This window comes from Drosophila ficusphila, unplaced genomic scaffold, assembly GCF_018152265.1.
Source record: "Drosophila ficusphila isolate 14025-0441.05 unplaced genomic scaffold, ASM1815226v1 contig_791, whole genome shotgun sequence".
Classification (NCBI taxonomy): Eukaryota; Metazoa; Arthropoda; class Insecta; order Diptera; family Drosophilidae; genus Drosophila; species Drosophila ficusphila.
In genome coordinates, this window is record NW_025064737.1 from 15,005,754 (window position 1) to 15,031,729 (window position 25,976).

The 25,976-nt window shown below is 38.8% G+C and overlaps 9 protein-coding genes across 13 annotated transcripts; 5 read left to right on the top strand and 4 right to left on the bottom strand.

Annotated features, from left to right (window-relative positions):
- The first annotated feature begins 168 nt into the window (after positions 1 to 168).
- LOC108087387 (UDP-glucosyltransferase 2) lies at positions 169 to 2,698 on the top strand. The gene is made up of 2 exons (XM_017184729.2): positions 169 to 844; positions 1,102 to 2,698. The coding sequence occupies exons 1-2, from the start codon at positions 577 to 579 to the stop codon at positions 2,430 to 2,432; spliced, it is 1,599 nt and encodes a 532-aa protein (XP_017040218.1). The 5' UTR covers positions 169 to 576; the 3' UTR covers positions 2,433 to 2,698.
- Positions 2,699 to 3,103: 405 nt separating this feature from the next.
- LOC108087388 (UDP-glucosyltransferase 2) lies at positions 3,104 to 4,921 on the top strand. Its single transcript, XM_017184730.2, has 2 exons — positions 3,104 to 3,434; positions 3,510 to 4,921. Exons 1-2 carry the CDS (start codon positions 3,197 to 3,199, stop codon positions 4,838 to 4,840), a joined length of 1,569 nt encoding a protein of 522 aa, XP_017040219.2. The 5' UTR covers positions 3,104 to 3,196; the 3' UTR covers positions 4,841 to 4,921.
- A 236-nt stretch (positions 4,922 to 5,157) lies between these two features.
- On the top strand, positions 5,158 to 6,957 carry LOC108087099 (UDP-glucosyltransferase 2). The gene is made up of 2 exons (XM_017184281.1): positions 5,158 to 5,418; positions 5,477 to 6,957. The coding sequence occupies exons 1-2, from the start codon at positions 5,178 to 5,180 to the stop codon at positions 6,811 to 6,813; spliced, it is 1,578 nt and encodes a 525-aa protein (XP_017039770.1). The 5' UTR covers positions 5,158 to 5,177; the 3' UTR covers positions 6,814 to 6,957.
- Positions 6,958 to 7,080: 123 nt separating this feature from the next.
- Positions 7,081 to 8,809, top strand: LOC108087304 (UDP-glycosyltransferase UGT5-like). Of its 5 annotated transcripts, none has more exons than XM_043209038.1 (3): positions 7,081 to 7,363; positions 7,461 to 8,222; positions 8,289 to 8,809. In XM_043209038.1, exons 1-3 carry the CDS (start codon positions 7,111 to 7,113, stop codon positions 8,789 to 8,791), a joined length of 1,518 nt encoding a protein of 505 aa, XP_043064973.1. In that variant the 5' UTR covers positions 7,081 to 7,110; the 3' UTR covers positions 8,792 to 8,809. The 5 variants fall into 5 exon arrangements, with proteins under 5 accessions (XP_043064973.1, XP_017040112.2, XP_043064974.1 ...); XM_017184623.2 differs by having other exon boundaries at positions 7,461 to 7,724; positions 7,971 to 8,809; XM_043209039.1 differs by having other exon boundaries at positions 7,461 to 7,490; positions 7,971 to 8,809.
- A 1,317-nt stretch (positions 8,810 to 10,126) lies between these two features.
- On the bottom strand, positions 10,127 to 12,114 carry LOC108087303 (juvenile hormone esterase). Its single transcript, XM_017184622.1, has 4 exons — positions 11,100 to 12,114; positions 10,697 to 11,026; positions 10,513 to 10,636; positions 10,127 to 10,459 (listed from the first exon to the last, which is right to left on the bottom strand). Exons 1-4 carry the CDS (start codon positions 12,112 to 12,114, stop codon positions 10,285 to 10,287), a joined length of 1,644 nt encoding a protein of 547 aa, XP_017040111.1. The 3' UTR covers positions 10,127 to 10,284.
- A 753-nt stretch (positions 12,115 to 12,867) lies between these two features.
- On the bottom strand, positions 12,868 to 14,952 carry LOC108087302 (juvenile hormone esterase-like). Its single transcript, XM_017184621.1, has 4 exons — positions 13,860 to 14,952; positions 13,479 to 13,808; positions 13,287 to 13,419; positions 12,868 to 13,233 (listed from the first exon to the last, which is right to left on the bottom strand). The coding sequence occupies exons 1-4, from the start codon at positions 14,869 to 14,871 to the stop codon at positions 13,059 to 13,061; spliced, it is 1,650 nt and encodes a 549-aa protein (XP_017040110.1). The 5' UTR covers positions 14,872 to 14,952; the 3' UTR covers positions 12,868 to 13,058.
- Positions 14,953 to 16,136: 1,184 nt separating this feature from the next.
- On the bottom strand, positions 16,137 to 18,998 carry LOC108087351 (UDP-glycosyltransferase UGT5). Its single transcript, XM_017184691.2, has 3 exons — positions 18,604 to 18,998; positions 17,826 to 18,085; positions 16,137 to 17,757 (listed from the first exon to the last, which is right to left on the bottom strand). Exons 1-3 carry the CDS (start codon positions 18,854 to 18,856, stop codon positions 16,684 to 16,686), a joined length of 1,587 nt encoding a protein of 528 aa, XP_017040180.1. The 5' UTR covers positions 18,857 to 18,998; the 3' UTR covers positions 16,137 to 16,683.
- An 806-nt stretch (positions 18,999 to 19,804) lies between these two features.
- Positions 19,805 to 22,153, bottom strand: LOC108087056 (UDP-glycosyltransferase UGT5). Its single transcript, XM_017184232.1, is given in 3 exon segments — positions 19,805 to 21,126; positions 21,469 to 21,793; positions 22,037 to 22,153. Coding segments are annotated over 2 exon segments (1,566 nt in total). The 5' UTR covers positions 21,713 to 21,793; positions 22,037 to 22,153.
- A 230-nt stretch (positions 22,154 to 22,383) lies between these two features.
- Positions 22,384 to 24,242, top strand: LOC108087389 (UDP-glycosyltransferase UGT5). The gene is made up of 3 exons (XM_017184731.2): positions 22,384 to 22,763; positions 22,822 to 23,081; positions 23,141 to 24,242. Exons 1-3 carry the CDS (start codon positions 22,526 to 22,528, stop codon positions 24,200 to 24,202), a joined length of 1,560 nt encoding a protein of 519 aa, XP_017040220.1. The 5' UTR covers positions 22,384 to 22,525; the 3' UTR covers positions 24,203 to 24,242.
- The last annotated feature ends 1,734 nt before the right edge of the window (positions 24,243 to 25,976 follow it).

Consider the following 25,976-nt stretch of genomic DNA (forward strand, 5'->3'; position numbering starts at 1 on the left):
TGAATAATAAAATTAATTTATTGTATTAAAAACTAAAAAAAATTGTGGTTATATTGTAGTTCTTGTCCCACGTTTTCAGTTTACCCCTAAAACTAAAGAGTAAGTAAATAGTAGTGTAGGGTATATTGTTGTTTACTGCTCTCTGAGCACAAAAATCGTATTTAATTAAAAGTGTGAGTAAACAATAACAACGTGAGAACCTGACAATCAAAGAGTTGAAAACCGATAAAGCGAAAACTTAAGAGTACTTTGTGGAGAATTAGAGCACAATTCAACTCTCTCATCGCTTGCATAACAACTAAATATTGCGTGTAAACAATAAACAAAGTTTTCAGAGTCAAGCCGGTGACGCCAAAAAACATATGTGCACAAACTAAAAAAATAGAAAAAGAGCAAATTTTGATGTGTTTAAAATAAGCTAAGCTTGTGTATCGCTTCAGTGAATTTGCTTTGTGTAGAATGAGCAAAAATTCGGGATTTTTTTATGGGCTCTCAACGATAATTATATGTGTATAGAAATACTTCCATGTTTGATTAGTTCTCGTCGGTCAGCGTATCGCTTTGGTTGCTTCGGAAATGGGCATTATACGTTTTAAAACAAGTTTGCTGCTATTTGGCCTGGTGTTGTTATTAGACACCATTGCCACCGAAGAAGCTCAGAGTTCCCGCATTCTGGCCGTGTTTCCATTTCCCGGCCGATCGCAGTACATATTTGCAGAACAGTATCTCAAGGAACTAGCTCGTCGGGGTCACAATGTCACCGTAATAAATACTTTCGGCAGCGATAAAAATGAACCCAATTTTCGAGTGATTGGTGCAAAGAAAATTCACGAAATAATGGCAGGTAAGTAGCTTATCAGTGGCGAAAATATATGTTTAACAGAGACTGATTGTAAGTAGGTACATTTTTGTTAACATTTTCTTTGCTAACATGTTTTATTTTTAACTGGTATTTATAAAGTGAACAGTTCTTAAAAAAAAATTATATAGACATACCCACAAATTCTAAGCGTTAAATGTTCAGAAAAAACATTTCACTTGTAATTATCTCGATTTCTACTATTTTTAATAGTAACTAATGTGTCAAAATACTTTTTTCAGCATTTGGAAATGCGGACTACAACCAGGATGCGAGCCAATGGAAAATTTTGTCCATGACCACCGAGTTCCTCAATCTTTTGACTACAAGTGTGCTAGATGAACCGGCTGTAAAGGAGTTAATAAACGGCGAAGAAGGTTTTGATTTGGTTGTATTGGAAACGGTGCAAACAGAAGCCCTTTTTGGCTTAGCTCAACATTTTGGAGCCCAGACTATTGGAATATCATCCTATGGCACCGACACTCATATCGATGAACTAATGGGAAATATATCACCTTTATCCTTTAATCCCTTGTTGTTATCCGCGCGAACGGAGAAAATGGATTTCGAAGGAAGATTGCGAAATGTTTGGGAATCTTTAGTCATGTGGTTTCATAAAAAAACTATCCACTTGCCAAGTCAGCAGGATTTATATGCAAAATACTTTCCAAATGCCAAGAAATCGCTGAATGATGTTCTGGATAGCTTTTCCTTGATGTTGCTTGGTCAACACTTTTCACTAAGTTATCCACGTCCTTATTTGCCCAATATGATTGAAGTAGGCGGACTGCATTTGCAACAGAAACGAGAAGTGCAACCTTTACCAAAAGATTTAGCAGAGTTTGTTGAGCAATCTCCACAGGGAATCATTTATTTCTCAATGGGTTCCAATATAAAGAGCAAAGATCTGCCACCCGCCACCCGTAAAGTTCTAATGGAAACCTTTGCCAGTTTGTCTCAACGGGTTTTGTGGAAATTCGAAGATGATCAGCTGCCTGAAAAACCCACTAATGTGTTTATTAGCAAGTGGTTTCCTCAACCGGATATCCTGGCCCATCCAAATGTTAAGCTGTTTATAACCCATGGAGGATTATTAAGCACCATTGAGAGTATTTACTTTGGCAAACCGATTTTGGGTCTGCCAGTTTTCTACGATCAGCACCTGAATGTTCAGAGGGCAAAGCAGGCTGGTTATGGTTTAAATGCTGATTTGTGGAGTGCAAATGCCTCAGAACTTACTTCATTGATCCAGGAACTATTGAGTAATCCCAGTTATGCGGAGGCAGCTCAGATTAAATCGAAACTATTTCGGGATCAGAAGGAAACCGCTTTGGAACGAGCCATTTGGTGGACCGAATATGTTTTGAGGCACAAGGGTGCCAGCCACTTGAGATGTGCCTCCAAAGATCTTCACTTTATCCAGTTGCATGGCTTGGACACCTGGGGACTCCTCATCGCTGTTGCGTTACTTTCTATACTGATCTTTGTGACTGCACTGAACTATCTAGTAAGAGGTCTCGGTTATATCATCAAAAAGCGCGGTGAGAGGTCGAGCAAATTGAAGACCCAGTAACCAATTAAAGGCCATTAGCTGGCTTCGTTTATGCCATCACAGATCTATTGTATGTGACTTATAACTAACATTAGTGTAGGATGCATTTGAAATTAATTGTTTTGTTATTAGCACCTACAAATAATCATTAAACAAAAAAAGGAACCCATTTAATATTATGGGGTGTGTACTAAAGTTATTTATTTTTAGTATTTAAAAGATAGAACTTTTTGTACTTACTTTAACTCACAGTGTAAAATCTAAGAATAGAAAGCAAAATAAAAGTATTTTTATGAAAAACTCAACTGTCAAACGTCAAATTATTATAATCATTTTTCTGCACGCATGGACTGCAACCTTTGTTTATCAGTCAATTTAAAGTCATCACTAACAAAGGTGACACACTCAAAAAAATGTGTACTAACTTCTTGTGAGAAATTAAAAATAAAACTAAGCATGAATTAATTCAGTGCAAGTAAATACCTTTTCTTGTTAAAAAAAATCTATTTCACAACGTAGATAGTTCTTTTTTTGACTGTAGGTAATTGTTTATTCAAAAGAGCTATGTGATGTGGCTGTATGTTTGAGGGATTGAAGGGGATAAGATAGGGGAATGCTTAGTGATGGGGTGCGACAGTGAGATGTGGATCGCCTACGAAATTGCCAGAATCGCTATCGCATGTTGACTACTGAAGGTGTTATCTAATAGAAGTCTACTACATTGTAATGTACGTCTGCCGATTTAGTTTATAGCCTAAGTCTGCGGAAACCAGACGAACCGTAAAATGCTGGCTCTGCAGTTAGTTGGTCTGTTCCTGGTTCTACCTGTTTACATCGAATCTGCCAGGATATTAGCCATATTTCCCTATCCTGGACCTTCGCAGTACATCAATGTTGTGCCTTATCTGAAGACACTGACCTCCCGGGGTCACCAGGTGACCTCGATTAATGCATTTCCCCAAAAGAAACCAGTTGAAAACTTTCGAGATATTCCCAATCTGGAAGTGTTTGACAATTACAATGGTATGTTTAATAAAAACATAACATTTTAACATTTTAAACAGTTACGGTAACTTTTATTTAATTTTTTTTTTTTAGAAATCATAAACGATCTTAAAGATCCCCAGAACATTTGGGAGGAGAACAATTTCATAAACAACTTTTTTTTGAACATCACTCGCTCTGTTTTCACCAACAAAAAGGTGGCGGAAACCCTTTTGCCTCCAGGAAAGGATCACTTTGACTTGATCATTGTGGAGGCTCTACGCGGAGATGCTTTTTATGGATTTGCAGCGCACTTCAATGCTCCCATTATTGGAATCTCGACCTTTGGAACCGATTGGAACATTGATGAGCTGGTGGGCAATGTTTCCCCTCTGTCGTACACTCCTCTGGTAACAGCGGGCTTCACGGATCGCATGACTTTCATGGAACGCGTGTCTAACTTTTTGGATACTACAATTGCCTGGTTAAACTATAATTTGGTACACATGCCAAAACAGGAGAAGATGTATAAGCAGTACTTTCCAGAGGCCTCAAAAAGGGTTCCTCTATCCCAGTTGAACAGAAACTTTTCTCTGATTCTGCTGAATCAGCACTTTTCGCTGAGTTTTCCGCGTGCATATGTACCTAATATGATTCAAGTTGGAGGTCTGCATATATCTCATAAACCAGCTCCTTTGCCGATGGAATTAGAGGAATTTGTTCAGGGCTCTGGTGAGCAGGGAGTGATCTACTTTTCACTGGGATCCAATGTTAAGAGCAAGGATCTTCCGCCGGAAAGAAGAGAACTGATTCTAAAAACCTTTGCCAGCCTTCCGCAACGAGTTCTTTGGAAATTTGAGGACGATCAGCTGCCGGGAAAACCAAAGAATGTGTTTATAAGCAAGTGGTTCCCTCAGCCGGATATCCTGGCACATCCGAAGGTCAAGTTGTTTATAACCCACGGTGGATTACTAAGCACCATTGAGAGCATTCACCATGGCAAACCAGTTTTGGGTCTTCCCTTCTTCTACGATCAATTTTTGAATGTAAAGAGGGCCACTCAAGCAGGATTCGGCTTGGGTTTAGACCACAATACAATGACCCAGCAGGAGTTCAAGGTCACCATTGAGCGGTTGATCAACGAGCGGCAGTTTGCCGAAACGGCCAGAAAGATGTCGAATCGTTATCGGGATCAACCCATGAGTCCTTTGGACACGGCTATTTGGTGGACAGAGTATGTCCTGCGGCACAAAGGAGCTTATCACATGAGGGTAGCTGGCCAGGACTTGGGTTTCTTCGCCTACCACAGCTTGGATGTCATGGCCTTCCTTTTGGGTTGTGCTCTCCTGATCCTTTCGATAAGTATTTGGATTGTTTGGAAAACAGCTACGTTAGCTGGTTTCGGAAACTCAAAAAAAAGCAAAAAACTCATTAAAAGGAAATGACATCTTAACAAATAACATTAGGTTTGTAATTTTAAATTTTTTAATAGGGTGAAATAAAGAAACATGTAAAAGTTAACTTAATCCCGATTAAGGTCTAATTATTTTTATAAATCAAAATCAAAATGAAGCAGGTAAGCAAGATATAAGTATGTAGATTTACAGCCTTTTATGTGTACTTTCCCTTAAAAGAGAATATCATAATTTATTGCTAGAGTTTACTAATCTTATCAGCAAAATGGTTATTTTTTCGGCCAGACTTCTACCAGACGGTCTTCTACCAGCCAATCTCGCACTAGTTAGTCTTGGGATTGATTTGATGGCTAAAGCACGTCTAAAAATGTTGGCTCTAAGATCGTTATTTCTGGTTTTGGCTCTTTCGCCAGGTTTTTTAGAAGGAGCTCGCATACTGGCCTTATTTCCCATACCGAGCCCTTCTCACTATTTTTACTCATTGCCCTACCTAAAAAGCTTGGCCACTTTGGGCCATGAAATAACTTTGGTAAGTCCGTTTCCGGCAAAAGAGGCTGTGGATAATATACATAATATTTATGTGCCGGAACTATTTGACAATGTCGAGGGTAGGTGGCTACAGTTACAGTTGTTAAAGATTTAAATTTATTATTAAGTTCTTTGCAGAAGTAATCAATTATTTAAGTACGAGTAAATCTAAAGGCATTTGGGAAGTAAATGAATACGTCAACAACTATAACCTAAACCTCGCAAAAACAGTGTTGAACAATGACGCAGTTCGTCGGGAGATTTTGAAACCAGGAAAGGCCCAGTTTGATCTGATCATTACTGATCTGTGGCGTTTCGATGCTCTTTATGGCTTGTCGGCCTATTTCGATGCCCCAATAATAGGAATCGCAACGTATGGCAATGATTGGAAAATCGACGAGTTGGTTGGTAACATATCCCCGATTTCGTATCTTAAGTCTACTTCGTACTATCACCATGACTTGAGAACTTATAGAGGTCGTCTGGCATATTTTGTGGACCAATCTTTATCTTGGATTAACTGGCATTGGCGATATGCGGAGAAGCATGAAGCCCTCTACAGAAAGTATTTTCCTAAAATAGCTGATAAGCAGCCACTGTCTGCGATATGTCGAAACTTTTCCCTGGTTTTGATTAATCATCATTTTACTCTGGGTGCACCACGCCCTTTTGTTCCAAGTCTAATCGAAGTTGGTGGCATGCACATTAATGAGCAACCAAAAGCGTTGCCCAAGGAGTTTGAGGACTTCATCCAAGGAGCTGGTGAACATGGAGTCATTTACTTTTCTCTCGGAACCAATGTTAAGACCGAAAATCTGTCAGAGGATCGCAAGAAAATATTGATCGAAACATTTGAAAGCCTGCCACAGCGAGTCCTGTGGAAATTCGAAGATGAAAATTTGCCGGGAAGGCCCTCGAATGTGTTGATCAGCAAATGGTTTCCTCAGCAAGATCTACTGGCTCATCCAAAAGTTAAACTATTTATTACCCATAGTGGATTACAAAGCACTGTTGAAAGCATTCATAGTGGCACACCGATGTTGGGACTGCCCTTCTTTTATGATCAGTATCGAAACGTGGCCCAAGTAAAGGAACTTGGTCTGGGGTTGTCTCTCAATTTTATGGATATGACAGGCGATGAGTTTAAGAGCACTATTATTGAGTTGTTGACAGAGAAAAAATATGACATCGCTGCTAGAACAGCAGCAGCTCGACATCGAGATCAACCCATGAAACCTCTGGAAACGGCAATCTGGTGGACTCACTATGTCCTTCGACACAAAGGAGCACCTCATATGCGGGTGGCTGGCAGGGAACTGGACTTCTTCACCCATCACAGCCTAGATATCTTGGGGACTTTTCTTATTGGATTTTTGCTTATTCTTGCAATTGTTGCTATGTGTGTTAAAAAAATCCTAAAAAGTGTTTTTCGAAGCAGAAAGCATAAAACGTTGCAGAAGAAAAAAGTCAGATAAAATGTATTGAAAATATAATTAACATTTAATTAGCTGTTTTACTTTTCAAGCAAAGTTAAAAATAGATTTAAAAACGTGATCCAAAATATGTAATCTTTATCAACGTTTGTAGTCGAGTCGAAATAAATATATTACTCAGATTAATAAAGCAAATACACAACGAAACAAAACATTTTTATACACACTTTGTGATTTGATGTCAGCCTTATCTTATCGGGTAGCATTAGAAAGCGAATTTGTTTGTTAGAGTTTCAGTCTTTCGCCGGATCTTGGGAGAAACACTCGCATTGATTAAAGATGTTTTCTTTATTCTTGTTCTGTCGGTTAATCTTCCTTGTTTTGTTATCTAAACCGTTTTTTTTGGAAGGAGCTCGCATTCTCTCTTTATTTCCCGTTCCAAGTCCTTCACATTTTCATTATGTCTTACCGTATTTAAAAAACTTGGCTTCATTGGGTCATGAAATTACCTCTGTTAGTCCGTACCATTTGAAAGCACCTGTGAGTAATATACGAGAAATTCTTCTTCCAGAAGTGTTTGATAGTTTTGAAGGTAAGCTTAAAGTGTTTCACTTAGAAACGGAAACATATTTAAAAATGTTGATATTTAAGCAACACCTTAAATCCTTTCTTAATCATTTTAACTACAGATTTCATTAAAGCAATGACAACGCCGAAAAGTAAGTGGGAGTATTATGAGGTCACAAACGAATTCGTGTACAACATCACAAAAGTTGTACTGAACAATGAAGAAATCCAACTGAAGATTCTCAAGAAAGAAAATGTCCAATTTGATCTCATTATTGTGGACCTGTGGAAGTATGATGCTCTTTATGGCTTCGCGGCATATTTTAATGCACCATTAATTGGAGTAGCTCCTTGTGGAACTGATTGGAAGGTTGACGAATTAGTGGGTAATGTATCCCCGATTTCGTACCTCCAATCTCCTTCTTCCTATTTCTATGACTTGGAAACTTATGGTGGTCGCTTGGCATATTTTATGGATCAATCTTTATCCTGGATTAACTGGCACTGGCGCTTTGCGAAAAAGCACGAAGCTCTGTACAAAAAGTACTTTCCAAAAATAGTTGATAAGCAGCCACTGTCTAAGATTGTTCGAAACTTTTCCTTGGTTTTGGTTAATCAACATTTTACTTTAGGACCTCCACGCCCATATGTTCCAAATGTAATCGAAGTTGGGGGCATGCACATTAATCAGGCAACAAAAGCGTTACCCAAGGAGTTAGAGGACTTTATCCAAGGAGCTGGTGAACATGGAGTCATTTACTTTTCCCTGGGAACTAATGTTAAGACCGAAAGTCTGTCAGAGGATCGCAAGAAAATATTGATTGAAACATTTGAAAGCCTGCCACAGCGAGTCCTGTGGAAATTCGAAGATGATGAGTTGCCAGGTAAACCCTCAAATGTTTTAATAAGCAATTGGTTTCCGCAGCAGGATATTCTTTCTCATCCAAAAGTAAGGTTGTTTATAACCCACGGAGGAATGCAGAGCACTATCGAAAGTATTTACTTTGGTAAACCCATGTTGGGGCTGCCCTTCTTCTACGATCAGTTTGGTAACATGGAACACATCAAAAGAAAGGGTCTTGGTTTGGTTCTCAACTTTAAGGATATGACAAAGGATCAGTTTCGGGACTCAATTCACCGGTTGCTAACAGAAAAAAGTTTTGAGGAACTCGCTCGAAAAACGTCGTCTCAATATCATGATCAACCCATGAAACCTCGGGAAACGGCAATCTGGTGGACACATTATGTCCTTCGACACAAAGGAGCACCCAACATGCAAGTGGCTGGAAGGAAATTGAACTTCTTCATCTATCATAGTCTAGATGTCCTTTGCACTCTTCTGCTTGCATTTGTTGTGATTCTGGCAGTTGTAGTTATATTTGTGATTAATGTTCTTGAGATGATTTTAGGAAGACAAATTGAGAAAAATCCAATAAAGCTAAAAACTTACTAGGTACTGGATAAATTTATAAATTTGTTTATATTTTTCAAATAAATTAAAATTTGTAATATTAAAAACAGAAATTTCTTCCTTTTCCTTTCTTGTTTTGAGAATAAATTTTAAGCTAATAAATTTCACAGGAATGTATAGCAAAAAATTCAATGGTTTCCTTTCAAATTATATTATTGATTAGTGTAACGAGTAATTGTACTCTTATGTATTTATGTATCTTTAAAGAGCACAGCTAAGGTTACCTTATTCAATATTTTTAGTCTGAAAGATACGCATTGCCATATAATGGCAGACAAATAACTACCTATTGGCGGATTGCATTCCGAGGGGTCCCGCGACTCTCAGTTTGCTTTCACCGCAGGATAGCGCACCAAAATGATGGGATATTATGATGCGCGTATTTATTATATAACGATGCTTTTCTGGTCGCACGCAAAGCTGCTCGATTGGCGTCCAGTGAATTATGGAATACGCATACAAATATTTGCGGGGGGAGGAGGAGATGTATGTACTATATGTTGGCCCGTTCGAGCGCATTTATTAACCGCTGCCAATCAGTTGCATTCGCTGCGTATGCGTAATATTAAATTGCACAGAGTCACTTCCGTTGGATCGGTTTGGTTCATTTGGGCTCGGCTGCTTTTCACCGGTTTTTGGCCGCATTGCCAAATGCGTAATCAAAAATTCATGAGCTATATAAATGTGGTGTGGCTGGAATTGCCATTAGCTCTGTGTGTTTTGTGTCGGCATGCAAATGTAGATAATTTCATGCGATTTAGGGTTGGATCTGCCGACCCCCCCTTAGCCCTTTAAATATCCCACGTGGACATTGGAGAAGAGGCTATTTAATGATGTCCTGTTTTGTGGTTCGACGCGTTTTTAATGAGCTCCTGATTACCGTCGACGGAAACAGCAAAAATAATATTTATTCGACAAAACCCATGCAGAATTTGCCATTTAATCGCTTCTGTCTTTTCTGTTTTTGCTCAAGCAAAGCTATTATTTACGCAACGTCAGCAATTCCAATTTGCAGACTGCAAAAATGTGTCGGAATAACAGTTCACTTTTTGACTGAATCTAATCGGTAACTGGTCCAGGCAAATCGGTCGGTTCACTGCACTTCTCTTTTTCCTCGTTTATCCTCTCGTTTTTCCTCTCGTATTTTTACAACAACTTGTGCAGGCGAAAAGTCGAGAAAATACGAACTGCTGCTGGAAAATGCTGAAAATATGCTTAATGCTCGTTCACCTGATGATAGTTATGTGCTCGAGCAATATGACGTTTGTTTTTTTTTAATTTTTTGAAGTGTGAACTGTGAAAAAGAAAAGTAATACATGCACTGAAGGAATATTTATTATGGTTAGTGAAAAGATATACATTGGGCTTGTATGGGTAAGAGTTATTTTGTTAGTTAACATTTAAAATATTAATATTTCATGCAAACGAATATAATAAAAATAATATCCTTTGGGATAATATTTAAGTTTATAAAATCAAGAAAAGCTCGATAGTGGATATAATTCATCCCAAATATGATATCTTTCTTGAAAGAAGCCACCAGTTTTTGCTGCAAAATTTGTACCAATTTCCAAATAAGCTTGAGTTTGGGAATTATAAAGATGCCAGTTAAGGGTTTTCAAATATTCATCGTTCTTGTTGTGGGGATCACTAAAGATACAAAATTAATCAACCAATCATATAAAGCCAATAATAATACTAACCCTTTTTGAGCGAATTCAGTCCACATTCGAGTCAAACGCTCAATCATAAAATGTTCGGGATATTCTTGTTTGGTCACAAGACTAACGTGGAATAAGTACAAGAGCTCGTCATGGTGAACGGGGCCTTAAAAATATAGAACATTTGTTTTTAGACAGCCTCGGTTAATCTTTGAGTAGAACTTACCCATGGCTTCTTGGGTATCAGGATTTTTCAGGAAACTATATCTTCCTTTGTATCGAAAGAGATATGTGTAAATGGGGGTGTGCGGGGCCATAAGACGAAGAAATCTATTATAGGCCACTCCAATTACGGCGTCGCTGTAAAGTTCTCCAAAACCCTTCAGAGATTTCGGATACTCGAGCTTGTCAATGCTTTCTGGCATATACTTCTCCCTTAAAACTCGAGCGGCAGCGCGTGTTTGGGTTGAGTTGCCTTCTAAGTTTAAAGCTTTGGTAGCAAAGTCTTCCCAGTTCTGGTTGTACTTGCTGACAATGCTTTCATTTCGTAAATCAACTGAAGGGAATAATATCTTAATGTTACTTTACACACAGTTACTATTTGTAAGTTTATTGGGAGAGCTACTTACAGAGTGCTGCCGAAAGGAATTCAAACTCAGTGATGCCCGTTATGAGAGGAACTTTGTTGAAGTCTCCCCTTCTGGCGGCTTTAAAAGGACTCTCGATCAGATATCGCTCCTGGCCAAAGTCCTCCTCCAGAACTATTTGCCAGTTGAGTATGGGATTCCAGCCAATCTCAAACATGCTATTGTGGGTGCTCACATAATCCAAGTAGGGTTTTCGCCTCATGCACTCCACCATTTCGGTGACCGATTCTTGGCTGCAATTCAGTAATTTAGCTTGTCGGTGGGCCAGTCGAAGGTCGTTGTTTTGGTACTGAACTGGTCCGTAGGGAGAGGCACTCATGCAGATGCCCCGATGGAAGAGACCCCTCGACATGGGCGACACCATGTGGAGAGCCACACTGATGCTACCAGCACTATAACCCAGGAGGGTTACACTCCCCGGATCTCCTCCGAAGCTGTGGATATACTTCTGGATCCAACGCAGGGCTAAGACCTGGTCCTTCATCCCTGCGTTGCCAGGAGCATCCTTGCTTCCGGTGGCCAGGAATCCCAAGCTGCCAAGTCGGTAGTTCAACGCGACCAAAACACAATCGCGATCCATGAAATGTTCGGGTCCCGCCAAGTATTTACTTTGTCCGGATAATCCATAAAAGCCGCCAGGATGTATGAACACAATCACTGGGCGACGGGCCTTTAGGTCCTTCGTGTAGACATTCAACCGGAGGCAATCCTCGGAAACATCAGTCAAATTGTCCCATGGTTGCGGGCACATTGGCCCATCCTCAGTGGCATCAAAAGTAGTCGGAACCCAGGATTTGATGGGCTGGGGATTCACGAATCGTAAGTTTCCCAAAGGAGGTTCTGCATAGCGAATGCCTCGAAAACCGTGAAAGGGCACTCCCAATCTAGAAGTCAGTATTGCTCCTCTAATTCGTCCTAGGTCAGTGTCCACTTCGATTGAGAAAACCGATGAAACGGCCAGCAGAATCAGCAGTTCCACTAAGTAGAACCTGTACATCTTGCCGACTGTCTTAAACTAAATTGAAAAGGTTTTCGTTGCCTTTTTTATACGTAAACTTGAGGGTGTTTTTTGGGGTTTTTCCCAACGACGACCGCAACTGATCTGTCATAATAACAAGATCATTGCGAATCTCCATATCAAGCTATACAACACAATGTTGCACAGATGTATAGTTAATTTTAAAGAAGACAATGAAATCAGAAAAGCAGATGTACAAAAGGTTCTTTGTTTGAATAAATAATATATATTAAAAATACTAATTAAAATTTTTTTTAAACATTTTTGTACATTTTAAATTGTATTACTTTAAAATAAAATTATATCATTGTAAGAGAGAGAAGGTTCTAATGTTGCGCCCGGGATTTCATCTCACAACTTTTAGCTTTCTGTTGAATCTGTTGAATCAATCTTGGAAAAATCCCCGACAAGTTGCGAAGAACCAAATGAAATCCTCTATTTTTATATGTTATGTGTTACGTCGGCATATTGGTGCCCTTGTCCTAGAGGGACCAGAAAAAAATTTAATTGTGCCTGGGTAAATGGCAATGCGTCATGTTCGACTGTTGCAGTCCACACTGCCTAACAAGCTTAGATATTTTTTGATATAAACACGATCGGGCTGTGTTCGTACACATTCCCTAACCTCCACTTTTTAATGGATCAAAAATTATGTCATTGTTCTTAACCTACACTACTTCTCTCGTCAGCACCCCTGTAAAATAGTTTATACCACCTCATGTTTTGAATTAATTTTGCATTTAATATTGATTTATTAAACAACCATTGGATATGTTATCATAAAAATTATGTTTGATATAAAACAGCTTATTCTGCCATTTAAGATTAAAAAAAGTATTATTTGTGTAAAATAATCCAATTAAATATATTAATATTAATATTATAAGCAAGTTGATATTGATTGTATATCAAAGTTTATAAAATCAAGAATAGCTTGATAGTGGATATAATTCATCCCAAATATGATATCTTTCTTGAAAGAATCCTCCAGTTTTTGCTGTAAAATTTGTACCAATTTCCAAATAAGCTTGATTTTGGGAATTATAAAGAGGCCAGTTAAGGGTTTTCAAATATTCATCGTTCTTGTTGTGTGGGTCACTAAAGATACAAAATTAATCAACAAATTACATAAAGCCAATAATAATACTCACCCTTTTTGAGCGAATTCAGTCCACATTCGAGTCAAACGCTCAATCATAAAGTTTTCGGGATCTTCTCTTTTAAATAGAGGACTCACAAGACCCACGTGGAATAAGTACAAGAGCTCGTCATGGTGAACGGGGCCTTCAATTGAAGAATATAAATATTTACAAGACGTAGGTCAATTTTTTAATAGTGCTCACCCATGGCTTCTTGGTTATCAGGATTTTTTAAGAAACTATATCTTCCTTTGTATCTAAAGAGATATGTGTAAATCGGTGTGTGCGGGGCCATAAGACGAAGAAATCTGTTGTAAGCCACTCCGATTAAGGCATCGCTGTAAAGTTCCCCCATACCCTTTAAAGATTTCGGATACTCCAGTTTGTCCACGCTTTCTGGCATATATTTTTCCCTTAAAACTCGAGTGGCAGTTCGTGTTTGGGTTGAGTTACGTTCCAAGATCAGAGCAATGGGAGCGAAATCCTCCCAGTTCTGGTTGTACTTGCTCACAATGCTTTCATTTCGTAGGTCAACTAAAAGAAATAATTAGTAAATATAATATTCCCTTCATAGGTTTTACTTACAGAATGCTCCCGAAAGAAATTCAAACTCAGTGATGCCCGTAATGAGAGGAACCTTGTAAAAGTCTCCCCGTTTGGCGGTTTTGAAAGGACTTTCAATCAGGTAGCGCTCCTGGCCAAAGTCCTCCTCTACAACGATTTTCCAGTTGAGCGTAGGATTCCATCCAAACTCGAACATTCCATTGTAGGTGCTCACATAATCCAAGTAGGGTTTTCGCCTCATGCACTCCACCATTTCGGTGACCGATTCTTGGCTGCAATTCAGTAATTTAGCTTGTCGGTGGGCCAGTCGAAGGTCGTTGTTTTGGTACTGAACTGGTCCGTAGGGAGAGGCACTCATGCAGATGCCCCGATGGAAGAGACCCCTCGACATCGGCGACACCATGTGGAGAGCCACACTGATGCTGCCGGCACTATAACCCACGAGGGTTACACTCCCGGGATCCCCTCCGAATCGGTGGATATGCTTCTGGATCCAACGCAGCGCCAAGACCTGATCCTTCATCCCCGCATTGCCAGGAGCATCCTTGCTACCGGTGGCCAGGAATCCCAAGCTGCCAAGTCGGTAGTTCAACGCCACCAAAACACAATCGCGATCCATGAAATGTTCGGGTCCGGCCAAGTACTTACTCTGCCCGGAGAAAACATAGAATCCACCCGGGTGGATAAACACAATAACTGGGCGACGGGCTTTCAAGTCCTTCGTGTACACATTTAGCCGGAGACAATCCTCGGAAACATCGGTCATATTGTCCCATGGTTGCGGGCACATCGGTCCATCCTCAGTGGCATCAAAAGTAGACGGAGCCCAGGATTTAATGGGCTGCGGATTCACGAATCGTAAGTTTCCCAGGGGAGGTTCTGCATAGCGGATGCCACGAAAAGCATGGAAAGGTACTCCCAATCTGGAGGTTAGATTTGCTCCTCTAATTCGTCCTAGGTCAGTGTCCACTTCGATTGAGAAAACCGATGAAACGGCCAGCAGAACCAGCAGTTCCACTGAGAACCTATACATCTTGCCGCCTGTCTTAAACTAAATTGTAAAGGTTTCCGTTCCCGTATTTATACGTAAACTTGAGGTTGAAATTGCTTTTGGGGCTTTACCCAGCGACGATCGCAACTGATCTGGCATAATAACAAGATCGTCGCTTGCCTCTATATATATAGAATGTATACAATACGATGTGGTGCAGATGTATAGCTGCTTTATATGAGAACAAAGAAATCAGAAAAGCAGATGCTTAAAGGGTTCTTGGTCTTACATGTAAAAAATCATACTTAATAATTTAGAGATGACAAATGTTGATAAAAATATTTTTAAAATGTTTAATTTTTATTGATATTAACATAACTAAACTTAAGTTATTTATTAAGATATAAGATATAGATCCTAACGATTTAATACTATTATTAGAATTACTTTATATGAAATAGAGTAAACAATTTCAGCTTAAAATGTACTGCATTTATTTCTCTAAGTTTTGCTTAGGTTCTATTTATGTGCCCGGAAATTTGTCACAAAACTTTTAGTGTTTTGTGGAATTAGTTTCTGTGTCAATATTGGAAAAATCCCCGACAAGTTACAAAAAACCAAATGCAATCCAATTTTGTTTATATATAATGCCTTATATTTGCACTTTTAATAACTTAATATATTTCAACTATAAGTTAACCTACATAATGAGCTGTCGTGATTCAGGTTTTGTAATTAATTTTTTAATTATATGTAATTGTAACTATTTTTATATATGGTTGTTTATGATATCAGCAAAATCGTTCTCCATTGCAAGCCTAAAATGCCACAAAAACAATAGCTCGTTGGTTGCACTTTTAAGCCGGATCGGCGTTAAAGCCGCCAACATTTCCGCGACGGACGCTGATTTTCCAACAGCACGGCCATGGCCCAAAACAGTTTCAATAAGTTGGGCTAAAACTTTTACACGCCTTTTGCCAGCGAAAAGGATGAGAAGAGCAGGAGGATTCACGGCAAAGAAAATAAAAGCATTTAGCCGTGGGCGTTTCGTGGGTGTGGGAGTGGCAGGGAGGGGGCGGAAAAGTGGGTAGGGGCGTGGCACTCAGTTGGTTGCTGTTAAAAATTTGAACGCGCTGATGGGCATTTTTACAACTGAAGCGTTAACTATGTGCAACTTGCAGGAGGATGAAAAAGGGGGGTTCGGATAAAATAGGAGCCAACAAAGAAAAGTTATCTGAACCAGATCGAAAATTCAAATACCCTTTGCAGAAATAATAAACAAAAATTATGAAATAGAGCAAGGTTAGTATAGTAAATATTAATATTTGCTATTTAAAAGTTGTTTTATTTCAAAGAATGTTAATTACACATTTTAAACAATTATTTCATATATACAAAGAACTTCAAGCTTTTAGGGCAACGCATATATATTCTTGTTGTTTTCTGTAAGCGTGTGAAAATATAAAGGGGACTAAAAGCAGAAAGAATCAAAAAGGAGAACGAAGGAAAATGGGAAGGCAACGTAGCATTTTTTCGATAGTAGCTCACAATATTTTCCATTTTAGTTTACAAGTTTCGAGCCGCAGGCTGAAAGCAACCGCACAACCCCACTGTAAAATCAAATGAAATTTTCACGAGCTCGCCCAACAACATCAAATGGTTACAAGTTTGAAGATATTTTGCAGAAAAACGTATACTAGTAAATAAAACGTTTATTTAAATGATTTTCCCTTGAGCAAATTAAAAAAATACAACACAAATCCACCACTGAATCATCTAAAAACTAAAATTAAATAAAAGAGCACCATAATTTACAGAATGGTCATGGATTTTCAATTAAATTTTCGCATGAGTTTAATTTTGCTTGGCTTTTGGTTTTGGCTTGGGACTTGACTTCTTGATGAACAACTCCTGTAGAAGACGCCACACCCAACGGATCAGCAGGAAAACGCAGAATAACACGAATAAAATGCTACCGTATAACACGAGCATGGCATCCAGATTGTGATACTGGATGAAGTTCAGATCCTGGGAGGCACTCCTCAAATACTTGGCACCCTTGTGCCGGGAAACATGCTCCACCCAGAAAACAGCTCGCTCCAATGGAGTCTGCGGCTGATCCCGATATCTGTCGGACATGTCGCGCACCTTCTTTGTGGCCTCGGGATCATTAATTAAACGCTGAATGGCTGCCAAAAGTTTCGGGGCAGTTAACTCGTCATAAAGCACCGTCACTCCATAACCATTTTGTTCAGCACGAGCCATATTCAAAAACTGATCGCCGAAGATTGGGATTCCCACGAAGGGTTTGCGATGGTAAATCGATTCCGTGGTGCTCAGCAGACCTCCGTGGGTGATAAAGGCAATCACATTATCGTGGGCCAGGATGTCGTCCTGTGGGAACCAGTCCGAGATAAAGACATTGGCGGGTTTTCCCGGCAGTTCAGTGTCTTCGAATTTCCACAGCACACGTTGCTTCAACTGGGCAAAGGTGTCGATTAGAGCATGTCTTTTATCCAGCGGCAGGGTTTTACTTTTCAGATTGGAACCCATCGAGAAGTAGATAACTCCATGCTTGGCTCCCTCAATAAACTCCTGAATGTCCTTGGGCAGCGGCTTGCGCACTCGATTAATGTGCATGCCTCCCACTTCAATCATATTCGGGGAATAAGGTCGCGGAAAACTGAGGGAAACGTGCTGATTTAGCAAAACAAGAGCCGTATTCTTGCGCATCTCATAAAAGTCCTGTTTGTTATTCGGGAAGTATTTGCGGTAAAGGACTTCCTGGCGCGGCAGATAGAAGTAGTTAAGGAAGAAATACTCGAAGGTGAGGAAGGCCAAGTTGCCGACTCGCTCGGCGAAAGACATGTGGTCACTGAACTTCAGCAGTGCACTGGGAACATAAGAGGGCGGTGAGGGACTTCCAACCTTGAAATTACAGAAACAAACATTAAATCAGCAACTCCTTATATCTGTTTTTGATAAAATATACCCACCAGATCTGTGTTCCAGCTAATGGCGCCAAAAGTACCCAGTCCGATAAGTGGAGCCTTGAAATGCTCCGCCAATCCGAAATGGGCTTCGTTTAGGAAAACCTCCACTATCACACCATCGAAGGTCTGATTCGATTTCATCAGCTCCACCACAACCGGATCACTTAGCAAAATATCTGTTATTTCAATGCCCATTTCATGAAATTCTACGATCTGCTTGGTTATTGGTCTCTTGGATGATTCCAAAAGGTTTGCCATTCTACCTAAAGATGAAAGAAAAGCAAAAAGGGTCAGTATTTTTTTCATTTTATTTTTAAGCCCATAATACTATAAAAAGAAATTCAATAAAATTTAAAACTTTTTCTCGGAACATCTATTTTGCAAACAAAGAGACTTTGTATTATAATAATTATTAACAAAAAGCGCGAAATAGCTCAAAATGTTAAAAATAGTTGTATTTTGTTACCAAGTGTTATAACCTAATCTAAAATTGTGCAATTGGTGATTACAAAAAATCTTGAGTGCTTATGGTCTGCAGACAGGGGTATGTTATACCTTATTTCTTGATAAAAAATGGTGCAAAATAATATACAACTCATGACCATTACTATAGGATTTTTATAAAAAAAATATTTTGTTGCATTACAATAAAGTTCTTTCTTGAGCTTTGTTAATGAAAGTCATCGCATTGGCATTAGTTGATATAGACAATAACACTGGCGTGAGTAAATTAACACACTTGATTGTGTAATACTCTTACCGATTTGTTAGCTCAACTCACCTTGCATGATTGACAAAACGCCTTTGGCCGTAACATCTTTGACGTTCTTTATGGGTTTCTTGGACTCGAATGGGGAGACAATGGTGACCTGGTGTCCAGCACTGGCCAATCCCTTGGCCAAGGCGGATCCCACATGGTAATGGGAACGAGCAGCCGTGTGGCTAACCACCAGGTAATTATAGGCCGAAACGCAACTTAGCAGACAAAACAGCAACAGAGCCAGAAAACTCGTTTGGCGCGGGGTTAGTTTCATTTTTCCGATTTAAAAACGACAAATTCTAGACATTTATTTCCACTTAATTCTGTCCAGCTGTTGAATGCGTTCCCATCAGCCGCCGATCGTATTTTGTGGAGCTGATATGCGAACACTTTGGCGCCTAGAAATAAACTGAGCTAACTTGTGCCCGCGATGAGGTAATTATAAGCGGTTGGGTTAGGTTCCAATTTGTGGAGAGGGAGTCTCCATGTGTTGGCCACCCAGTCTCTATCTTTATCTCTCCAACAAACAGTGACACTATGTTCAGGTTCTCTCTTTATTGTTTTGTTCTATCATCGTTACGTTGCCATAAACATATTCTCGATATTCGTAGGCTTCTCACGATCGAAAAACTCCCCAAAAACTCTCGCTCTCATCCGCCTACATTATCAGTTTTGGTTTTTGGTTCCTCCTCGATTCTTGATTCCCCTTTGGTTTGTTTTGTTTACCGGCTTTCTGGGGTTGGTATATACATGTATGCATTTATAACTTTGTTTTGTTTTTCCGGTTTGTCAACGCTTTCTGGCAACAGATAGAATTAAATTATGATTTAACAAAAAAGGTTCACTGATAGTAAAGGCATTTTATTTATTTTAAATATAGACAACAAAATTATTTTTGTTTTGATATCTTCAAAATCTCTATTTTTCTTACAGAGATAAAAAAGTTAATAGTATGTATGTACATATATTGTTTCTATTTTATATATGTTAAATATTTCATATTTATTCATATATCTTTAATTAATTACTGTTTGCTTAGAAATTTTTAAAGGCTTTGCCTTGGTAAAGTTGCTTTAATTAAAATTAAGTACACCTATCATTATTTTGTTTCCAATTTTTCCAATTTACCTTCTAATGAACACATACATATGTTTTTTGTAAATTTTATGCCGTTAGTTTATGAAGGACTTTTTTTTACTAAAATATATATTTTTTTCTTTAACTAATTAGTTTTCTTCTTTGAACTTTTGGGCTTTGTGCTGCCTTTTACTTTAACAACGACAAACCAAACGGCAAGTAGTATTAAAAGAAGAATAAGTCCAAGTGACGCAAAGAATGCGGCCAACACATCCAGATTATGGTACTGAATGAAGTTTAGATCCTGACAGGCACTCCTTAGGTATTTCGCTCCCTTTTGCCGAGTCACATGCTCCACCCAATAAACAGCTCGTTCCAGAGGCGTTTCCTTTTGATCCCGGAACTGATTGGACATGACCCTGACCTTCTCAAGATATCTGGGATCTGTAGTGATCCTATCGATGGCAGATCGGAATAAGGGAGCCGTAAGTGTGGCGTACTTTACTGTGATTCCATAACCCAGTTGCTCTGCTCTTGCCATATTCATAAATTGATCCCCGAAAAAGGGAATTCCTACGACGGGTTTGCCATGATAAATCGATTCCATTGTACTCAAAAGTCCTCCGTGGGTGATGAAGGCAATCACTTTTTCGTGGGCCAGGATATCGTCCTGCGGAAACCACTTGGATACGAACACATTTGCCGGCTTGTCGGGAAAGTTTTCCTCTTCGTATTTCCATAGAACTCGGAACTTGAGACCCCTTAAGGTCTCCACAATCGCTTTCCGCTTTTCTTTTGGCAAATCCTTGCTGTTTAGATTGGAACCCAGTGAGAAATAGATCACTCCGTGTTCGGCTCCTTCAATGAATTCGCGGATATCCTTGGGGAGCGGACTCGATTCTTTGCGATTCACGTGCATTCCACCCACTTCAATCATGTTTGGCGAATAGGGCCTCGGATTGCTAAGCGAAACATGAGTGTTCAGCAAAACCAATGAAGTACTCTTTCGCATCTCATAAAAGTCCAGTTTGTTGTTTGGGAAATACTTCTTATAGAGCACCTCGTGTCTGGGCAGATTGATCAAGTTCTGATAGACGAATTCGTAAATCTGGAAACCCATATTTTGGGCTCTCTCCCAGAAGTTCATGCGGTCACCGAATTGGAGTAAATTATGCGGCACTTACGAAGGTGGTGATGGACTGCCCACCAAATCGGAGGTCCAACCTGTGGCTCCCAAAGTGCTGAGTGTGATCAATGGAGCTCCAAAGTGCTCGGCAAATCCGTAGTGGGCGTCGTTCATGAAGGTCTCACAGATGACTCCATCGAAGGTTCGGTTTTGAGCCAGGAGCTCCTGAACCGCCGGATCCTTAAAAAGGCCTTCTGTCAAATCCAATCCCATATTACTTAGTATTGGATAGCGTGCCACAACCGATTTCTTGGCATTTTCCAGAATTCTAGACTTGTGAACTTTCGGAGTAGGAATAAAAAAATCGGATTATATCTTTTGAGTAGATCTATTAAAACCCAACAAAAATTTACTTCCCTGCAAGTCTAAAAAATTTTTATTAATTATTTTTACAAAAAACAAAAAAAAAAAAAAACATTTTGTTATAATCTATGCACAAATCTTTCCGCCAAATAAATTATTCTGACAAATGGGCATGCTAACCAACTTGTGGTTGACCCATTAAAAATTAGGCAAACGCTCTCGACTCGCTTATCAGTTACGGCTAAGCATATTGTAGGTGATAAGCAATACGTGACAGTCTGGGAAAAACGTTTAGAGTACAACTAATTGTTAACACTCACCTGCCATTACGGTGAAAATATTCGGCGTGTCTACATCGGTAAAATTATTGATAGCTTTATTCTGCGGAAATGGCGATATCAAAGTGACTTCATGGCCGGCGTCAATCAGACCTTTGGCCAGAGCAAAGCAAACGGTGTGATGGGACTTGGAAGCAGTGTGGCTCACTATCAGGTAGGAGTGTCCCCAAGTCTGGCCAATAAACGCCGTCAGTAGAAATAGCCAAAAAACGAGTAGGGAGCGCATTTCTACAGCACTTTCGGAAGTTCCTTGCAGACTGAAGACATATTACTTATTTCGCTGGTAGTTATAGTATTTGATAAGATCCTAATAAAAATTGTTATTATAAAACTATGTACTTTGTCTTTTTTGAATAAATTTATTTTTGTCAATTTTAGATGGTAAAATATGTATAATAGTATGGTTAACAATATTGTTTAACTTATCGATTTTTGATTTATTATTTTTTCATTATTTTAAAATAGCCAATAAAAACAAAATTGAATCAGTGTTAGCATCGTTCTCTTAAAAACAACAGTTTCTTGTCTTCTCAATTCACTTCTCTCTTACCTAAAAACTTTGAGTTGACTTTTGTTCGCGCGTGCTCTTAGAGAACTTAAGAGCTTAAAATGCTGATTGATCAGCATGAATAAAACTGTGGACACTACACTGAAAAAGGTGTTGATCAAATATACCTATAGAAATTAGTTTTGAAAAATAAAACAATATATATTAAAATAAAAGTTTAAAAATATTTGATTATAATCATGCAACCAAAACATTGTGAAGCTGTTTTTGTTATATTGTTAATTAATCTGTAGCTTATTCAGCGGTCGACGTGACCTACTTGATTCTTCTTTGTCGAGTTTGTTTATCATATACATAGATTGTATCAATTCCATGCTGAGCCTCACGCAAAAGTTTAATTTCACAATAAACAAGTGTGTATATACCGAGAAATCTATATAAACTTATGTTATGCGGCAAACATTCTCAGTCTGTTGAAGCAACGTGCTCAGTTCGGTTCGGATATAAATATCTCACTTGAATTTCACCACAATGCGTTTATTAGCCTTGATCTTGGGGCTACTGTTTAGCTTGGAATACTGTAGTGGTTATAAGTTCCTAATGATCCTGAACTCCGCGGGCCGTTCGCACTTTAATATTGGTCATGCCTTGGCCAAAGGATTGGTTAATTCTGGACATGAGATCACTGTGGTTTCTGTTTATCCTCTAAAGAAACCCATTCCTGGTTATCACGATATAAATGTGCCTAATGTGATTAATGCAATGAAAGGTGAATACAAATTAACGAAATCTGATTTCCACTTTGTTAAATCGAAACTATTTAATAGGAGACATGGCTGGTCTGTGGGAATCCATCCAGCAACCTGTGACGCATAAGCTGATTACCCATTATCAAATGGGTTTCCGCATCACCAGAGGTCTTTTCGAAGACCCCAATTTTCAGGATCTCTTAAAGAGCAACCGTATTTTCGATGCGGTGATTTGTGAGACCTTTTATAATGATGCCCACTATGGCTTAGCTGAGCATTTTAATGCACCACTGATAGGATTGAGTACCGGTGGTGGTCTGACTTTTATCACAGATATGGTAAGTAAAAATTTACTTAACATTACATGACTTTTTTCTAAAGATTAACTTATTTTCAGGTTGGTTCCCCGGCTCCAGCTTCATTTGTGCCACACATAATGTTGCCCTTCAACGATCACATGACGCTCTACGAACGCTTTTTAAACGTGGCTTTTCTGGCATATGAACGATTTCTACTGGACTATTATTATTTACCAGGACAAGAAAAGCTCTACAAGGAGTTCTTTCCGGCAAACAAAAGATGTTTCTATGAAATGCGCAGAAATGCATCACTGGTTCTAATCAATCAGCATGTTTCACTGAGTTTTCCACGACCTTATTCACCCAACATGATTGAAGTGGGTGGCATGCACATTGATGGCAAGTTAAGTAAGCTCCCCGAGAAGATTGAAAAATTTATTAATGAATCAGAGTTCGGAGCTATATACTTCTCGATGGGATCGAATCTCAAGAGTAAGGATTTACCACCATCAAAGGTTCAAGAGATTTTAAAAGCATTCCATGGATTAAAACAGCGAGTTCTTTGGAAGTTCGAACTAGATGATCTGCCCAACAAGCCAGATAATGTTTACATATCCGACTGGTTTCCACAGACTGATATTCTAGCCCATCCAAAGGTTTTGGCTTTTGTAACCCATGGAGGAATGTTAAGTACTACGGAATCCATTTATCATGGCAAACCTGTCATAGGATTGCCTATATTCAGCGATCAGTTCTTTAATATGGCTCATGCCGAGCAAACAGGTTATGGAATTATGCTGGATTTCAAGTCACTGAATGCCAAAGATTTCAAGAAAGCCATCGAGAGGATTACGAGTGAATCTTCCTATACAAAAGTAGTGCAGAGTATGTCCTCCCGATACCGCGATCAGCAAACTACTCCTTTGGAAAAAGCTATATATTGGGTTGAACATGTTACCCGACATCAAGGTGCTGCCTATTTACAAAGTGCCGCCCAAAGACTAAATTGGTGGCAATACCACAATGTGGATGTCCTACTAATTATTTTTTTGATAGTGTTCTTATTTTTAGTTGTACTACCTCTTGTTATTTTTAAGCTGACGAAAAGACTTTTCTCTGCCCAAAGAAAACTTCAAGGCGAAAAAATTAAAAGGAACTAGAGAATTAATCTTCCACTGATTAAAAAAAAAAACATGTCTAGTTTTATTGTGTTTTTAAAGTAAATAGTTGATTGAACGGTGGTTAAAAAGTTTAATACATAAATCAGCATAACCTAACATTTCAACAAATTTTCACATTTTTTTCAAAAATCACATTATATAAAGATAGTAGTTATCTCTAACAAACAATTGTAATCTTTGCCCCGTTGTCTCATTTATTGTACCATTTCCATTTCCGAGTCAACAAAAAAAAAAAATTTCTGCCTAAAAGCATGCTGCATAATATTGTTTTCATCTTTTCCACCCATCGCACAAACAATTGCTAAACTCGTAACAAAAAGTTGAGATGTATTTTCATGGGCTGCCAAAAATACATTTCGCTTTCCTATTATTGGCCACGTTATCAATGCACACACGTGCCGGCCGCTGATTGATTTCGCTAGAAAACGAGAGGAAAATATAAACCAAACGTAAATGACAAAACAAAATTGGAAATGCAGACGATGGGGGCGAAAATTTAAATAGGCACTCGAGCATTAAATTAAGCACCAACAACTTAGGTCGCGGAAAATCAGTCAGAAAGAGTGAGAGCAGGATAGGAAAAACAAGAAGAGCCACTGTGGCATCCGCCCACGTCCACGCCCGCTTTTCCAAAAAATAAAAGGAAACCGCTCCGAGGTGCAAAACGGCTGAAATGAAGGAAATGAAATGCCAAAAAGACAGAGCTTCCCCTCGCACAACACACACACGTTAGCTTTTCCAAGTGTGGTACACAGGAAAAATACTTATTACCTTTATTGGAAATAGGTATTTTGAAAAGAGCCTAAAATGTCATAAAACAGAAAATAAAATTTAATAAAAGAGCTTTAATTTCTTAAGAAAAGACTATTAATATTTTTGCTTTAATTTTTAATATTTGAATATTAATAATTTAATAATTAATAATAATAATATTTGCTTTTCTTAATGCCTTTTTTATTTGATAAAAATCTGTAAAATTTTATAAGCTTGTTTGAATGTAAGTTAAACTTTCTGATTGCTTAGAACTACAATTTTCTCTCAGTGTAAGAGTGTGCAATGACATTGAAAAGACACGATGAGCGAGAGGCAAAGCAAGTGAAGCAGTGAAAAATATGGAAAATATACGTAATGTGAGCCAAAAAGTTAGCTATGCACAAAAACTTTTTTGATGGCGCGCTGAAAGTGAAAAGTAAATTTACGCTAAAGTCGCCGAAATGCACAGTAAAGGGAAAATAAAAATTGAGAGTTGAGTGGGTTTGTTTTCAGAGGAGAACGGCGAGCGGAAAAGCGGTGTGCAGGGGGAACTTGCAAAAGAATATGAAATGGCAAGAAATGGCGAAATGAAACGGAAGTTCAAGTTGATTTGTTTGCAGGCAAAGTGGAATTCCCCCTCTCCGTTTCTCCTTCCATTTTTCCCACTCACCCACACATTGACAGCCATTTTGCGGAAACGGAAGTTGCGTTTCAATCGCACTTCTGATGAAGTTAACAACAACACCAAAAAAAAAACAGCAACAACAGATGGCTGCCAGGGCAAATAAATTTAGCATAACAATGCTTGGCAAATTTACGAGTGTGTGTGTGCGAATACAACGCTGCGTATGCGTATTATGATTATGATTTTGATTCGCAAATAACGCGTACACGTTTTGTAAATTTTAAAGCTTATTTTGGTATGGCAAGTTGTGGGTTTTTTTTTGACGACATGTTGTCTTGAATAAGAGTGGCTTATCAAAACTATATTCTTCATTAT